Below are 19,060 nucleotides of genomic sequence, written 5' to 3'. Positions count from 1 at the left end.
CGTCTATTAAATCAAATTAAATTTTTGCATGAAAATAAATTTAAATATTTTGATTAGGCCTAACAGACAGAATTAACAAATATAAAAAACAAATGGTAGAAAGTATATCAAGTATGTGAAACAAATCAAATCTCTAAAATATATATATATATATATATATATATATATATAAACAAACTCATAATTGATCAGCATACTCGTTTTTTTTTTCATATGGTCAATGCTCTTTTATTGATGATTTGAGTGAGCATAGTCTCCTCTGAGAGCAAAAAAAGGATCTTGATGCACACCTCTCTCTTTCCCCCAAAGTTTTCGGACGAGGGAGGGAGTAGACAACCTAAAGTTTCCTTTTGAGATAAGTTAGTAGGTTCAAAGAATCCATTATCGCTAAAAGACCCGTGCAGATTTAGTTAGGAAAAATCTATTCAAAATAAACTACAAGGATGATTATAGGTCGATGAATTCACTAAGGGGCATCAGCGTAGTAGATGTAGAGAATGGATTATACATTATGAAATTTGATTCAATGAATGACAAAGAAAAGGACATTAGTGGGAGGGCCTTGGATATTTTCGACCACTACCTTGCAATAAGACCATGGGTTTCAAACTTTGTGTCATTAAATGTCAAGATTGATCGAACCTTGGTTTGGATACATTTTACAAGTCTAGGCATGGAGTACTACAATGAAACTGTCTTCTTGACATTGACTTCATCTATGGGGATCGGAAGGCAGTAAAAGTCAATATCATGATTGTGAACACATCAAGGGAAAACTTAACTTGAATATGTCTTGAAATTGACTTGGATCAGCTAGTGATGGACGACTGTGGTTTAGAAATCATTGGTTTAATATTGAAAATGAAGGCTTGTGTTTGCTTTGTTATATATATATGGCTTTTATGGCCACTTGACGAGAAAATGTTTAAAACAAGAGGTTGGGTAATTGTTAAAAGAAAATGTACCAAACCCTATGGAAGAGTGGCTATGCAAATGCACACAATTGGTCAAAATGTAAATCATAATGCAAAAATGGAAACTAATGTAAATCATGGGGCAACAAATTCGTACAAGGCTTGGTTGGTGGTTACACAAGGAGAACGACTAATAAACTCTAGAGAAAAATAGTAGTGGAAGGGATAATGGAGCCAAATACATGGACAACTGTAATAATTTATTAACTTTTATAATAATTATCTTAAAATTTATATTTATCATGATTTTTTATTGTTTTATATTATCATTTTTTTTACTCTAACAATATATAGATTTTTTTAAGGAAACAATATGTAGATATTAATCTCTGACGAAGTTTAATTTAAATGAACCTTTAAAGGGGAAAATTGATAACAACTTAACATCATAATCTTTTACCAAGTTTAATTTTCCCCTCAAACTCACGTGAGAGCCGTCAACCGTTATTAAGCTGTTTTTTTTATAAAAAAAAATTGTGTTCAGCTGTTATTTCGAGATAAGGCAGGGCTTTGCAAGTGATAATCCAAGGATAACATACTTTTAAAAATAAATTTGGTTTTTAAATAATTAAAGCATATTTTCAGTTATTTTATTTTAAATATAATAACTATAATCTTAATTTTCTACTATATAATTATTATAAGTTTATAAGATCATTTTATTAGGAAAAAAAAATAGCATGTGTGTATTTACTTATTTTAAATATAATAAGATTGAAAATTTTGTTGACAAATAAGGTGGGTCGGTGCGAAGCCATCTTATGATGTTGAAAAACAGGGGGAAGTATTGACATGGTGTGGCCTGGCTGCCACTTGTTTCCGGATTTGCTTGCAGTGCTGTACTGCTGTTTCTAGTTGGCATACTTGAATACTGGTTATACATTTATGGGCAGCTTTTGGTTAGGGAGCAGAGACTATAAAGTACAGATAGATGTTATTATTATTATATGTAATTTACGTTGAAAATTCACGAATCTTTCAAAAGTACTTGTAGTATATATTAATACACGAGTTTAATATATAATTTTGGTGTAGTAAACCTATTTCATAGCTGCCTTCATCTTATATTAAATAATTGATATATTTTTTTTATTATTAGATAATATTCATAGATTATATTATCTTTAATCTTATTATATTTTTTAAAAAAATGATTAGTATTTATTCATTTTTTATTTTTAATCAATAATATATTTTAGTTTTATATGACAATTTTTTTATAAATATATAGGATAATATGTTGGATATAAATCTTAGATAAAATATAGATAACTATGTGTATATTATATAAATTAATAAGATAAGATAATTGCATTCTCTCTGTTATAAAAATTCAAGAAGATGATTAATACACATTAATTAATTATGTAAAAAATAATCTATAATATATTTATAGTATATAAAGAAGGATTTTTAAAAGAAAATTTTCACAAAAACAATTTGTAAAAGGAAAGTTTAGAAATGTCATTCTCTCCAAAGTTCTTAACAATGCAATTGTTTGTTAATTTTAATTTCCAAGAATGAATTGACACGTTTGCCTTCTTAACAATAAAAAAGTGATATCTCATTGTTCTAAAAATTTGTATCCGATGTATTAAGATTTAATGCAAACAAAAAATCAAATCAAATTGCTCTTAAACAATTTAATCTGATATTAAGATTCAATTAAAAAATAATCATACCAATCTGATATTAAAAAAAGTGATATCTCAATATTGCTCTAAAAATTTGTGTCCGATATTAAATTTTACTGCTAAAAAAATCAAATCAATCAGATATTAATAAAAATAAAATCAATTCACTCTAAAATTTTAATCTGATATTTATAAATGACAAGGGAATATTTAAGTACAATTTCTATAGAACACATATTTAAGAATAGGAAAAGGTTATGTGTGTGAAAATTAGCTTGAAAGTTAACTAAAAGTTAAAAAAAAATAACATATTAAATTATAAGTATTTGAATTATATTTAGTAAGATATTTCGACTAGTTTTTAGTTTCTTTTACTAGTTAAAAAGTTCATTTAGTTTTTCGATAAATAAATCTTTTTAGTAACTTTTTAGTCGTTTTTAATATTTTTTGAAACATCACTTGAAATAACTTTTTTAAAATGTTAGCTTCTAGTTTCTAACTTTTTATATTTTCTTTTTTTATCCTTAATTTATTTACCTAATTTCTTACTTGTCATTTTTAAATAAATAAGAGATTTATTGTTTTATTTACTAATTCATATGTTTGTCTTCTCTCTTTTTTTCCTCTAACACACAGCCCCCTTCATTTTGTTTCACAACATGCATATTTATCTTTTTTTTCTCCAAGGAATGGTATTTTTTATTTTTTTTTTCACTCCCCATATAATGCTTTGATAGGTTCTCTTTATAATATTTTGATTATGAAATTCTCTAGTATGAATGAGTAAAAAAACAAAAACAATAAAAAAAGAAACATAGGGTTTGATTACTTTATTTTTTATATTATGTTTTAAATATTTTTATATTGCATTCTTAATTTAATGATTATACTATTTATTTTATAAATTAAGACATTGATAATGATAGATGATAGGTTTTTTTTGTAATAATATTTTACATTTTTTATATTACAATATTTATTTTAACCATTATATCACTTATAATATTTAATTTATTATTTCAACACTATATTTTGTCTATTATTTTTTGAATAATTTTATATTGGTTGATTTATTTTGACTATTACACTAATTAAAAAAATTAAAATATAATGTCTACTTAAGTGTATTTTCTTATATTATTTTAAACTTTATTAAAAATATTTTAAGAAATATTATAAGGTTAACCGTAGAATACATGACATAAAAAATATAACATAAAAATGTAGAATATAAATATGTCTATTTTTGTCATTTTATACTTTTCAACTACTTTAATATTTAATTTTATCGAATGTTTTTAATTTAATAATCTAAATTTCCAGCTTTTTAGCTAATTTTATCGAACATAACCTAACAAGATATTAAAAAAAAAACTTGTTTATCAAATAGACAAGTAAACTTTTCAGCTAATAAAAAAAAGTTAGAAACCAATTAAAATGTATTGTTAAGCATAGCTTAACTGTTGAAGTATATGAACAATATAAAATGACATAAAAACAACAAAATCATGATGTATGTAAAGGGATAATTCTGAAAATTTGATTAATATGTTAAAAATAAGAAGGAAAGAAAATATTTAAAAAAACCAAAATTTGAAAGTCAACATTTAAAAATATGCTAACAAGTACCATAAAAACTACTAAAAAAGTTTAGTTGTATTCGACAAGGCATTTCAACTAATTTTTATCTTTTTTTACTAGCTGAAAAGTTTATTTGACAATTCAGTCAATAAGTTTTTTTTTAATAATTTCTAACATTTTATGAAATACCACTTGAATTAATATTTTTTAAAACTCTAACTTCTAGCTTTTATTTTTTTTATATTTTTTCCTTTTATACTTAATAAATTTAACAAACTTCCTTATTATTTTTTAAAAAAATTATGATTTTGTTACTTTTATGTTATTTTATACTTTTCAGAACTAGTTTAACAATTAGTTTTATCTAACAATTATTATTTAATAAATTAGTTTTTGAGTTTACAACTATTAACTAGTTTTTTAGATAATTTTACCGATCATTCAAATAAGTTTTTCGCTAGTAAAGAAAGTTAAAATTAATTGAAATATCTTATTAAACATATTTAAAAAGTTATAAATTTTAAGCATGATTAACACTCTAAATTTATAAAATAAAAAGTATTTAAAAATTAACTATGTGAATTTTAAACCAAACATATTGAATAAGAATTAGCCTCGTTATTATATTAAAATTTTTAAAATATCTCGGAGACTTTGTCGGGAGCCAAAACTCCTAAGTGAGATGGTTAAAGAAAAAATTTGTTCATGCCGTCATATTTCAAAACTAAGCCTCCGTCCTCCGTTCGATTCTAGTGAAAAATGGAAGAATATAAGTGTTTCAACAATGAAAGGAGTTTAAAGTGTTATATCAATATTTTTATTTATCCGTAGATATTAAATATAATATTAAAAATTTATAATACTTATACATCGTGTTTAATTGAGATAAATTTTATTGGTTTACCAATTTATTTGGTTGTAGTGAAAGTGAGCGGAAAATTGTTAAAATTATATCATGTTAATCGTGAAAATTATATTTATTTGTGTAAATGAAAGTATTTTTAAAGTAAAAAAAAAATTTTACTAAATGATTTTATTAACAAATAAATGTTTAAAGATGAGATATAAAATTTATTTTCAATTATGAGTTATTTTTGGTTAAATAAGTAAGTTCATAATTTTTAACTTAAAAGAGAATTATTTAATATTTAATGCACATTATAATTATAATTTCAATAAAATATCTATTTGAGTTGTAATAATATTGTAATTCATAAGATAATAGAATAACTTTATAAAAGTGTTTTCAATTTAATGATTACTTTCTGAATAATTTTATTTATAATAAGAAATAATAATTGAAAAAAGTTAAGAGTATAGAAATGTATAGTAAAATAAATAAATATAAATTCATAAAAGATGAGAATGGAATACAAAATGATAACGAAGTAAACCTTTAACCAATTTTGATGGTAAGCGTGTTTATATTTGGAGGAATTAAATGATTGTATTTCAACTTTTCGAAATTGATCGTCAACGATTTTATTTATAAACATCTAATACTAATAATTAAATTATATGATTTTGACACATGTACAAAAATATTTCTATATACATTAATGTAACACTAGTAATTATTTTTGCATAACTTCTTCACAATGGTATTAATTGGTATTTTGATTTGTCAAAAAGTAATTTACTCTCCAGCACTTTCCCGTCATCCAATGTGTGTGAAAGAAATTATTGAAATTAATAATGTCAAGCAAAATAATTCCCTTTGATTATACAATAAGTTTCTTGAATTGTTGTCATATTTTGTTTGTTTTTGAAGAGATTTCTCTTTGTTCATCTCTTAGACAAGTATATTGAAATTTGATTTTCACAACTTAATCAAATCTTACACAGCATAGTTAATAATGGGTCACTTTTGTTAAACTTTCATTTAAAAAATATGGTGAAAAAGCATGAAAAAACAATAAAATAATTGAAGTTTGTGAATTCCGAAATAGCCCTTTGTTTTTTTTTCTCACGTGATTGCATCTGCCACCGTTTCTTTTGTATTTTTTTTTTCAAATTTGTGCGTATAAATTATAAGAAAGCACAAAATCGGTTATACGCATATTCAATTTTAAAAAAAAAGTTTTCAAAAAAATTGTCATTTTTCTTATTACGTACTTAATAATTTTAATTCAAACATTTCATTTTTTCAACTCGCTTTCACCTAAACCAAAAACTTCACTTTTTTCCATATTTCTCACGCTTTGGTTATTTTATATTTCTCTCAACTGAACACAATGTAAAATAAAATAGGTTCAGATTTCGAACAATTTAAGCTAAAAAAAAAGAGTACCATTTTAAAAGTGCATTAGAATTTTAACAGTTTTCAAGTACAATTTTTTGAGAAAAAAATAAAGAAAATTATGAAGGAGGACAGAAAATTATTTGGAACGCAAGAAGGTGGTACAAACTAATCCCAACTACCATTGGCCTGCACGTTGATGTTAGAGGGTGTTTGGAGTTACTCCAGTTTTCGAATTAACGGTCCAAAAGTAGCGCGAGGCGAAGGGAGACCCAAGACAGAGGAAAATACTAGTCGCCCCTACGAGACAAAGAGAGACTTGTCAACAACGTGGCGCCACTCAAACTGCTTCTCACGCTTATTCTCCTCCACCATTCTTCCTACTTTGCCCTTTAGCCGCTGCCAAAACGCACCCTCTTCTCTTACCCGCACGCGCATTCCATGTATTTTTTTTTTTAAATAATAATCTTATTATTTTAAATACTATTTTAAAATTTCTTATCTCTCAAATTTTTATTGCATTATAAATCTCATTATATTAATATTTTTTTTCAAATAATTCTTAATCTTCCCATAAATCCTCATAATATTTTTTGATAAGTTTTAGAGAAAAAAAATGTATTTATAGCGTAAAAAATCATACACAATTATTTAATCATAATTTATTGTAAAATTATCGATACATAAAAATTAAACTCTAAACTGTGTTTCATACTTTCAAACCAATAAATATTTTACTTTTTATTCAATATTTATTATGAAAAAAGAAATAATAGAAAAAATTGTAAAAGATTAAATAACTTAATGTATGTTGATCTAACATATTTGTTTTTGAAAAGCAGCTTTTAGGTCCACAATATCTGTAGAGGATCATCTACTTGGGCCTCCTCTGGCGGGAACAATCATCTCTTCCCGCCACAGATTGTGAACAGACGGCCGTTTGTCTCTTGCAAAAGCTACTTTCCCTGCCGGCTAACGGTGTGAGTCAGAGGGACGACGTGTGTTATTTATTTATTTATGATATGCTTGCGTTGCATGTGACATAAGACAGTGTCAGTGTGCCCCGTCCTCGTGGGTCCCTCCTTTGGAGGACAATATTGGTGAACATCCTTCTTTGTCTGACGCGTGGTGCTTATTTCAAAAACGCCGTTACCAGAAGGCATGATCATGATTCTGTGGAGGTGCCTCCGTGACTACCGTAGTAGTATGACTCATCAGTCATGCGTGCGTGTATTTTGTTCGCAACCAATCCAATTACACCTTTTCAATTTATTATAATTAATTAATTATCAAATAAATCATGGCTAATCAATTACTATATGTACGCATGTACAAAATACCTAAACGGTTGACATATTTGTTGCCCTTTCTACAAAAATAGTTTCTGAATGGAGCCATTTACTTGCGCTTTAACCCTTTATTTGGATTATTAAAAAAAAAGAGATTTTTAATTGTTTCTATTATCATTTTTGTTCACTCAATAAATTAGGAAGATGCTTCAAACTATAAAAAAGTTATTTTCCCCCTTTAATATTAACATAGGTTAAATGACGTATTTAAATATTTAGATAATTATATTGTTTATATTTTTGGAATACCTTATTTTTAAAATTACAGGAGAGCAATACGATGTTTTTTTTTATATAAAAATAAAGTAAAAAATGATAACTCATTAATATATAATTTGAGTTTAGTAACGTGAGAAACCTCTTTAAATGTGTTATAAGCTTGAGTTTATTTTAGCTAACCAATAAAAACAAACAAACTTGAGTTTTAAAAAAATGCTGTCATTGGCTAGATTATTTAGTGAGAGTTAACCTAGCTAGTACCAAATTCTAGAATAATATCTGAATATTCCCTTTCAAAATATTCTACTTTTATTTGGGCATTCCAAATATTTTTATGTTCGAAAAGTTAATGAGATATTTGCTTTATGATTCAACTTAAAAGATAGAACAATTGAAGTAGAATATTTGGAATTAATTAAAAATGTTGTTGGTTGAAATAAATTATACGATTGATTTTTTTAGATAAATTATACGATTGATTCTTTATCATTATTACTTACTATAACACAATTACTTCTTATAACATAATCCATAATATTTTGTATGCAATTTATTTCTTCTAATTTAAAATTTTCATTACAGATATTATTGAGGGGAAAGTAATTGTATTAAGATTAATGATGGATGATAATTTGAACCTTGTGAAGGACGAAAACCGAGAAAAATTATAGATGAAACAAGCATGAGTATATATAGAATAATAAGGAAAGACAATAAGATCAAAGATACAAAAGCAGAAATACAAGGAAACTTGGCCAAAGCAAGGGACGGGGAAAAGCCGATACGAGCGGTGTTGTCACGTGCGGACGTCATAATTGGCGTCGGCAAATCACACCTTACTTACCAAGATTACTCGATTGTTACTAAGGTCCCATGGTGCCACGTGGCTGGACCCCACTGGTCTGTCTGTTGCCACTGTGCTGTTGAGTCCAAAGCAAGCAAGGAAATTCCACGTGTCGTCCCAGCTGGACCGTAACTACCCTTGATTGGTGTTTCGTCGTGGTTGGTTGATTTACCTGCTGCTGTGTCCCAAACAGTGAAAAAAACAGTAACTCCGGTCATCACGGGCAGAATTAGGGGCAGGCAAGCGTTTGTCACCGAACCTCTCTCCCTCTCTCTCTACCTATTTAAATAAGTAAACAAATAAAACAATAAAGATGGGAATTAAATGCCATAAATATAAATAGGTAATATGTGCCGTTTTAGAAAGAGGCAGAGGCTTGCAAGAAGAAAGAAAGAAAGAGAGAGAGAGAATAGTAACTCTCGCACACTCTCACAACAACGCATACTATAGCGAGTTTGGTAAGAGTTGTTTATGGCGATTTGATCGAAGGAGGTAGTGCATTAAAAGCCACCGTTTGGAATTTTAATGTCTACTATATATAACTTCCGCTGAGCTTTAAGACTCAGACACCCATATCACGAGTATTTACTGCAAAACGTTTCGATTCACCGGTTCACGTCGTTTCGGGTGGCTGCAAGTAGTGTTAGTATTTAATACCTCTTACCTTTTCCCTGTGCTGAGCAGAGGGTTATTCTTTCCTCGCTGGGTTTCTCATTCAAGCTCGCAACATACTTTTCCACAAATGATGGAGTGGCCAGCATGTACCGATGAGTACGAGAAACTCGTAATTCGCATGAGCACCCCCAGGTTTGTTGTCTCTCAATTTCATTCGTTGTTCTTTGTCTTCGAGGTTATTTCTGTTATTCTTCTTTTACCCCTGATTATGTGATTGTTGTTGTGGTTTATAGTTTTCTTAAAATCCTTCTACAATTTGTTTGTTAATTGTTCTTCTTTTCTTTCTCTTTCTCAAAATCCCCTTTTTTTTCTCTTCATTATTCTGAGCCTCTTACTATGAATTTTCATTGTAGAACTGCATCATGTTTTGAAATTAGTTGCTATTTTGTCTGTTTGTATATTCTTAATTTTATTTTACATTGTTATTGTTTCGTGAGATGCATCGTGCACCGATTCGAACTTCCAACTTCTTTTTTTGCGTGCCTCGGGTTTAATAATTTATTTTTTCTAATGTTGTAAGAATGTGTCAAAAATCGTGAACATCTCGAAGGCGGAGAAAAGCATGTTTCATCTAATCCACACCCCTTTTTCAAATTGATTTGTACCGACAACTGTATTTTAACAATTTTCTGACTTTTCTTTGGTTTTCGTGTCTCATGACTCAATTGCCCCTTTTTCTTCCAGAATGTTTTTCTTCATTTCGTTCACATTACTTTACTTTTTTATTTTATCTATTAAGCCCTAGAAATTTGGCATAAAATATGTTTAATTGCGCTGACTTTGACCATTCACAACGAAACAGGGTTGTCATAGACAATGCCGTGTGCTCCACTGCGACAATAGTCAAGGTAACCCCCGCCCGAAAATCCATCATTTTTCTTACATGGATTGTTGGTTTTCATCTAAATCGTGAAAATAAAAGACTAATGACTATGTTTGATAAAATTTGTAGGTTGATAGCGCCAGAAAGCATGGGATCCTTATTGATGCCGTACAAGTTCTCTCTGATCTTAACCTTTCAATTAAGAAGGCTTACATTTCTTCTGATGGCAGGTGGTTCATGGATGGTAAGCTAATTTTTCTTTCTCTTTCTTTACATTATTGGCAATTTTTTATTCCGGTTTCACTGACAATCCTTGCATTGAATTCAATTTACAGTTTTCCATGTCACGGATCAAAACGGAAACAAGCTCACAGATGAGAGCGTCTTAAGCTATATTGAACAGGTATTAATTGTGGCTAATAATTAACTTGAATGTTATTGATTAAAATTGATTTGCCAACTAATGTAGTTCTGGGTTATTGTGTTTGTGTTATGTATCAGTCACTTGGTAGCATTCACAATGGAAAAACCAGTCACTCAAACGGTCTCACGATCCTTGAATTAACCGGCACTGACCGCGTTGGTCTTCTTTCGGAGGTGTTTGCTGTTCTGGCTGAACAGCAATGTGATGTGGTCGATGCTAAGGTTTGGACTCACAATGGCCGGATTGCCTCCTTAATCTACGTGAAAGACTCCAATTCTGAGACTCCTATTGAGGACTCTCAGAGAATCAGTACCATTGAAGCACGTTTGAGAAATGTTTTAAAGGGTGACAACGATATTAGGAATGCAAAAACTTCCGTCACTAATGCTGTTTTGCATGCCGAAAGAAGGTTGCACCAAATGATGTACACTGACCGTGATTACCAGAGGAATCCCATTTTCAAATTCTCTTCTGATACCCCAATTGTCACCGTCCAAAATTGGGCAGAAAGGGGTTATTCTGTCGTCAATGTTCAGTGCAAAGATCGAGTTAAGCTTTTGTTTGATGTCGTGTGCAATTTGACAGAAATGGAATATGTTGTGTTCCATGCCACTATCAAGACAACAATCGACCAAGCGTATCTGGTAATTATTAGATATCAATTGTGTTTTATTTTGTTCCTTAACTTGGTTCATATGCTAAATTAACGTTAAATGATTTTCACTACAGGAGTTTTATATAAGACACAAGGATGGCACCCCAATTAGTTCAGAACCAGAGCGACACCGTGTGATTCAATGCTTGCAAGCTGCAGTGGAGAGAAGGGCATTTGAGGTATAGTATCCTTTTTCTCACTTTTCTTTGTTAGATTATTATTATTATTATTATCCATGGAATCGAAGACAGATACTAGATAATTTACAATAACTCACCCATCTTGCATAATCATCTGAGCTAGACTTCCTTGGTCTTTCTTAGATTATTGTGACCCTTTGCAATGCCTAAGATTAATTAACTGCTAATTTTTTGGATACAGGGTGTTAGGCTAGAGTTATGCACCGAAGACAGACAAGGACTTCTTGCAGAAGTGATGAGAACTTTCCGAGAAAATGGGCTGAATGTGACAAGGGCAGAGATATCTACCATAGGGGACATGGCATCAAATGTTTTCTATGTAACAGATGCGATAGGATACCCTGCTGATCCAAAAATCGTGGAATCTGTAAGGCAGAAAGTAGGGTTAAGCAATTTAAAAGTCAAGGAGTTGCCATTGGTATGCCATGAGAAGGCAGAAAGGGAGGATCAACCAGTTGGGGTTGGTGGGGCAGTGTTACTGTGTCTGGGGAGCCTCGTGAGAAGGAATCTTTACAATTTGGGTTTGATAAAATCTTGTTCTTAAAAAAGCAGAAAGGGGCGGAATTTAGTAGTGTGGGAAGATATTTGCCACTTTCAGAGCACAAATATTCTTTGCTTGAGGTTTGGGCTTTGTGTACATAAAAAGTGAAGGGGGGATTTGGTGATAGTAGTTGTTGTTCGTTGGTTGGGGTTGGATTTGGTAGGTGAAAACTGATTCATATACAGCTGGAGGGGATTGTGTCCCCACCCTTTTAAATGCTCTGCGTGAAGAGGGGGAAGTATTTAAGAGAGTTTGGAGTTGCAAAAGAGGTTGTCGGCCATGGTAAAATTTAAATATACTAGTAGAGGACTATTGGATTCTTTGTTGGCACAGAATAGGTAGAGGCAGAACAAATTTGGTTCATACACTACAGCACAAAATTTGTACATAACGGCGTATCAATTAATATCATTATTAATTTAATGTCTTTATGCACGCTATTTAAGTTTTATGGGTGTTGTTTTTTAAGTCACCATTTACGTTGGTGTGGAGGATAAGATATCTCTCCTTTCAACATTTTTTTTTTTCATTTTATGGGGTGCACAGCTTTATGGCTACTACACGAATGTTATTTGTTCCATTTAGGCTTCATATAAAAAAAACTCATGAATAGGTCAAGTGAAAAAAATTTAGCATTAAATTACAGAGGCTACTATCTTTATTATGAGATTTTGTTAACTCTGGCATTGCTAGAATGCTAGTTGACGCTGGAAGTAAGTGAATGCACGTACAATCTAGTAACATCCGTTTTACGCAAAAGGCACAACTCGTAGTAAATTGGTTCAAGGACAGTCACTATCCATTATCCAATTAAACAATGTCTAGCATAAGGGCCAGTTGCTGGGGAAACAATCTTAGATGATTTTCGTTTATTTTATCTTCATTCCCCGTTTGTGATATTTAATTTTCCTATATATTTGAGATTCGTCTCAAATTTACGCAAGGTATTTATGAGATAATTGTATTTTTATTTAAAGATAAAATTTAAACACAGTTTTATAAGTATTTTTTGTGGTAAATAAAATTATAATTTTATCTTAATAATCAATGACAATCCCAAATGTCAAACTTAATTTTGTGACTTACCAAGATAAAATTTCAATTTAAAACAACACAAACATTTTAAAAAAGTGTATCTAATTTTTATCCTTGATCCAAAAATAAGTCTATAAAAGGCTACCGATGTATGTGAAGTTGTGAAAAGACAAAAAAATAACAACTGCTACTACCAATTTTCATAAACTAATTAACTTTTAGATAGCATAAGTGGGGGGGGGGAATGGCGTGAAAAGTAAAAGAAAGAACATGAGTAATATAAAAAAAATGAAAGTAGAAAAGCAAAATAACTTAGATGTTTGGGAATTGATTTTAAAAATTGGGTCTTGTTTGGATTGGTTGTAGGTTTTTATAGTTTGTTTTCAAACTTATTTTGAAAACAAACTTTGTTTGGATAAAAGTGGGTTAAAACATTCTTTTAAATGAATTTTAAAACTTTATACATTCACTTTTGGAAATAGAAAAAAAAAAGTCTTTTAGTTTTAGTTTTAAGTTCCCAGAAGATGTTATTCTCTTTTGGTAGATTCCTTCACCATTTCCTTACCTCTCATTCAATCTTTGCTAAAGATGACTAAATAAGTTGAGCCAACTGACCTAATCCAAACCTATTGATGAAATGTTTAATTTCAACTTTAAATTTTGAGTTTGAATCAAATATAGATTTTTGAAATCCAATCCGATCATACTTTTATCACAAACTAGTTTATGAACTAAAAAAATTGAATTATGCTTAGTTTAACTTTAACTCATTTAATTAGCGAAGTGAAATTTTAATTTGTTTCATTAAATTAATTAATGATTCAAGTCCCCAAATTACATCAAGTTAGTTTGTCAACTCTAGTCGAAACTAATAGTTTTCTTTTGGAAAAAATAAATGTTTTTTTTGTCTGATACTTGAAATTAACTAATAAAACAATTTAAAAATTATATGATAAACTTTCTTTCAAAAATACAAATGTGGGACCATTATTTTCTTAAGGAACGGTTATATTGGCTTTTTCTGTTTTTTTTATAATTGTTTTTTTTTCTGTTTTTGAGGTTATATTTATTCATACATTTATAATTTAAAAGATTAAAATCACTCTATGTCTATGAGGTGCGAGACATGTTGTTTTGTTTAATAGAAACCATGACATTGGACAAAGGATTTGTTTATCGTTAGTCGATACCATATAATTTGACTCTTTATTTGTTGCGGTTTGTTTAGGGTCACGCTTACGTTTTACTCAAGTAAACTTGCTAAGGTGAAAAATATAAACAAATGATTTTTTTGAAACTTATCGAAATCAATATGCCAAACATTATTTATTTTAAACATGAATAGTTATCCTTTATTTTTTTTTATTCCTTTCATTTCAAAATATTAATTGTTTTGAACAGCTCTATCTTATCTATTAGTATTTCAGAAAATTAATACAGTATTTTTTTTAAATTTTATCTTTGTTTTTGTATGCTCGGTAAGTGAAAAATAAAACATTTTTCTCGCGTTAATTTTTAAGATTAATATTTAATTACATTTTTTTTATAATTTAACAACTATGGTCTTTTAAAATGAAATAAAAAATGTTTGGAAAACTTAGAAAAATAACTTATTCCAACTGATATTTTAAAATGTCCACTTCTAATTATTGATTCTAAATAAAATTATAAATCCAACGAAAAAAGGTATTGGAATATGATAAGTGTCCAAAGTAGTTTAAATTGATCCAAAATAATTAAAATGATTCCTTATTAACAGCTAAATATTATGCAAGACAAAATAGTCTTTTCAATATATATATATATATATATATATATTCCTTTCATCCTCACGTTTGAAAAAAAAATAGTACTATCGTTTACTCTTTCGCTTATCTCATGTCTCATATGCACAATATACCAATTGTTTTTTGAAGTTGTATATTACCATTACTTTTGAAGTAAAAGTTACACCAATTATTAAATCAACATTAGCAGGAGGAAAATTATGAATGATAATATTAATGTACCCGTAAAAAAAAAAAAAATCTTAATGAGATGTAAGTGCTCCAAACAAAAAAGAAAAAGGGCTAGATGCTATATAGAATCATAAAAGAGGAAAAACATTCAAAGAAGGCGGAAGAAAAGACAGACGGCGGGGTGCCTACCTGTCTGTCTTGCACATTTTTTAATTTTCATTTCTTGAAGACTACAACACCTCCAATGTTTCAGCATGTTCTATGTTAAATATTTTATCTATATTAGAATATAATATAAATATAAATATTGCACAAAAACCAACAAAGTTTAGCACTATTGCTACATGATGACAGAGATTTAATTTTCTATTTGTATGTATAAGAAAAAATTATCGAAAGAGAAAAAATTCATTTCAATGATTTCTAGGTCTTAAAGTTAATTTCATAACTTTTAGTTATGAGATACCTTAATTTAGTAAAAATAAAATAATAATAATAATGCACAAAGCAAGGGCCTTGGTGATTTAAACTAGGATGGAGCAACGGTGTTGATCTCAGTGTCGGGCTTTTGGTTGATTTTGAAGTTATAGGTTTGGCTATTGCAGTCTCGGGCCGAATTACCTATTCGTGGGAATCACGAAGCCTGCCTTTTCTATTGTTTAGAACTTGTTCAATGAATCATCATGGGCCATGGGCCCTAAGTATTTTAGCTTCTTTCTATTTCCTATAATTCTTGCAATGGAAGTGTTTTTAGGAGTAATTTCTTAAGAAGAGCATTTTTAGAAGTTTTTTTCTCTCCATAATTGACTTTTTTAGGAGTTATCATCTTAATATAATATATTGAGATTTAATTGAATTTTTCAATTTTTTTTATTCCTTTCAAATATATTTCTTAATTTTATTTTTTAATTATTTCGATTTAACAATTAGGCCCCAAAATTTGTTCTCAGTGATCTTAAATCACCCTAGTTTTTTTTATTCATATATTCAATCTTTTAACCGCTTACCTCTTTTAATCTACCTTTTTGTCTTTATTTTTAAATTAAATTTCTATAATTTTAAATAAATTATAAATAATTAAAATAATCTTGTATCACCATATAAATTACTTATTGTAAATCTAAAATATATTTTATATGTTCAATTATAAATTCTAATTACAATATAAATTATATATTAAAAATATTTATTATAAATTTTACTTTTCTAAATAAACATGTATCTTGTGTTTTGCACAAACTAAAATACTATTTTTTAATTTTGAAAATAAATTTTTTTTTTACTGAAAATAGATAGTTACTTTAAATTTCTGTTTAAGGATTTTTTAAATTTTTTTGCAATCCGAAGATAGGGTTAGTCAATATCTCTTACATATTTTTTTCTTTATAAATCGCTATCTCATACATAATAAACTTAGGTTGAGTTAAATTAATTATGTAGAATTTTTCTTGATGGATAATATAACATTTATAAATCATATAATTAATATATCATTGTTTTCAATTTAACTGTGAATAAAATGAAATTTCATTAAACTTAATTGATGAGTTTTTTTTTTATTTGTTATACTCCTCACTTTAACAAAGTAATAGTTTTTTTTTGGGCACAAATTCAATTCAAGCATTGGATCAGGTTTTAAATTTGGTTTTAACTAGTCGAGTATAACCTATACACAAGGAAACGTATGTTATAGGCCCCAAAACCCAGGTAATGCAAATCTACCATGTCTCCAACAATAGGTTATAGGTGCATTGATGCTAAATTTTACACTTTCACATGGCACACATAAGGAATTTTACGATATGTTTTTCTTAAAAGTTAAAACTGATACGTATCTCAAAACTATAATAAATTAGTATTAGTTTGTGTATTATATTTATTTTATATGATTAATATTTATAATAAATAAATATTTTTATATTTATAAATCACACAATTATAATATTTGAGTCACTAAAAATGCATTAAGCCCAATTAAAATTTGAAAAAAATCCAACAATCTGGTCCAAATTTTTTTAAGGAATCTGGTCGAAATTAGTTACGTCTATGATTTATTCGATTTCGAACTGCTTTATTTTTTATCAGGCCGGTTTTCATGGTTAAATGAATAGTGTGGTGTTTGGTTTCAGTCAAATTGATTCAACCAACTCTCTATATTTTTTTTTGTTAGAATTAAAAATAAATATATAGAATGAATGAAAACAAAAAGTATTTTTTTTTATAAAATCGTAAAACATATTTAAGTATTTACATGCATTTTGTCTAAAGTCCTTTTTTTTTTTAATCCGCTTTGTCTAAAGTCCTACTTGCATTGTATCATTGTTCGTACGTAATTTGATTCATTGAAAATTTAAGGGGAGGAGGAAACCAGAAGTAGAGAAGCTTACAAAATATATACGGATCGATCAAATTTACAATGCAAAATTTGACTTAAAGTACGAACATTGGAATCTCAACACTCTCCTTGGCTAATATTCCAAATAATTCCAGATTCAGTATCTAATTGGCATTTCAGTAAAAAAAAATAAAAAAATCTAATTGGCAGCTACGCATTTGAGGATGATCTTGACACTTATGACAGTCAAAAGATAAAAAAAAAAATTAAAAAATTAAAAAATACTGTTAAATTATTGGTAAGAAATCCACATATAATTAGATGTAGATTTAGATCACAGCCCTTTTGAATTTTTGCTAACTGTCTCCTTAGCAACAAATCATTAATAAATTAAATTCATAAAAAAAATTATTCTAATTCTAATTCATTTATTCATAGCTTCTCATATAGTATATTTTTACAATGACAACAGTAGATTTCAAATTTAAAATCTAATACAAAGTACTCAAAATTATAAATAAATAATATGGTTTCCATAAGTTCATATATTATTAAAACATTTGCCTTCTTAAACTTATTAAATATAAGACTGCATGATTTTATGATAATACAGAATTATTCTTTAAAAATGATAATACAAAATTATAAAATTCCTTTTTTCATATTACACGGCCATACTTTTTCTGACAAAGACCTCCACTGACGAAGCTCTCCTTAATCCTCATTCATTGTCTGTAAATTGGAGCGGTAATTTTCTAATGTCACCTAGAAACTTATATAATTTTTTAATCATCTTTCGCTTTTATAAGTTAGGTCCCTTTATCAACTAAAATAAAATTATTATTATATAAATAAATAAAAGAAGTCGAAACTTTGGGGGCAAACGCAGAATATATAATATACATAAATATATAATCAATAAAAACAAGAAAGCAAACAAGCCAATTCAATTAAAAAACTTATAGTTGCGGAAAGCTAGTGTGCAATCAATACTCGTCACCTTATATAAGATTATTATATTTTTTAATAATAAAAGCACAAAAATCAAGTTCGTTCTTATCGCATCCTAATTTCTTTAACATATTTCTTTTTTGGTGACTTCACTAAAACTTGTTTAAAAATATTTTCAAGTTTATTGCGATTTTTTTATTATCTATTATAGCATTTTGTATATAACACTAAAAAAAGAACAAGTACTGTTTGCTAGTAGAGATGAAAAGGGTACGTAGAATTTGGATATAATATTACAATATGTTTGATGGTAACTTTAATATTTGTTGGGTATCTATACGTATTATTATTTGCTAAGACTAATATTTATTGTATTTTGATTTATTTTAATGAAAATAATTTTTAATTTGTTTTCATGTGATTAGGAGTATTGTTAGTAGTTATTTTTTATGTTTCATTATGCTAAGATTCTAAAATTAAATGAAATGAGAATTTTAGAAAAAGATATAAAAGGCGTATTTGAAAAAAATAGCTGAAAAATTAGTTAAAATTACAATGTGATAAACATACTAATTGAATTAAAATTATTTGATAAAATTAATTATTAAAATAACTCTTAATAG

At 28.1% G+C, this 19,060-nt stretch overlaps 1 protein-coding gene across 1 annotated transcript; it reads left to right on the top strand.

Annotated features, from left to right (window-relative positions):
• Positions 1 to 9,180: 9,180 nt before the first annotated feature.
• On the top strand, positions 9,181 to 12,607 carry LOC114394269 (ACT domain-containing protein ACR8-like). Its single transcript, XM_028355949.1, has 7 exons — positions 9,181 to 9,647; positions 10,318 to 10,363; positions 10,468 to 10,582; positions 10,674 to 10,741; positions 10,840 to 11,406; positions 11,492 to 11,596; positions 11,799 to 12,607. Exons 1-7 carry the CDS (start codon positions 9,583 to 9,585, stop codon positions 12,159 to 12,161), a joined length of 1,329 nt encoding a protein of 442 aa, XP_028211750.1. The 5' UTR covers positions 9,181 to 9,582; the 3' UTR covers positions 12,162 to 12,607.
• Positions 12,608 to 19,060: the final 6,453 nt, after the last annotated feature.

This window comes from Glycine soja, chromosome 17 (genome assembly GCF_004193775.1).
Source record: "Glycine soja cultivar W05 chromosome 17, ASM419377v2, whole genome shotgun sequence".
Classification (NCBI taxonomy): Eukaryota; Viridiplantae; Streptophyta; class Magnoliopsida; order Fabales; family Fabaceae; genus Glycine; species Glycine soja.
The sequence above is the reverse complement of the archived record's forward strand: the minus strand, read 5'-3'. Positions and strand labels throughout refer to the sequence as shown.

Excerpts from the sequence above, each read along its gene's own strand:
- LOC114394269 (XM_028355949.1), top strand. The coding sequence starts at position 9,583 with ATGATGGAGTGGCCAGCATGTACCGATGAGTACGAGAAACTCGTAATT. Across the intron at positions 9,648-10,317 it reads ATTCGCATGAGCACCCCCAG|GGTTGTCATAGACAATGCCG; the intron begins GTTTGTTGTCTC and ends ACAACGAAACAG. Across the intron at positions 11,597-11,798 it reads TGGAGAGAAGGGCATTTGAG|GGTGTTAGGCTAGAGTTATG; the intron begins GTATAGTATCCT and ends TTTTGGATACAG.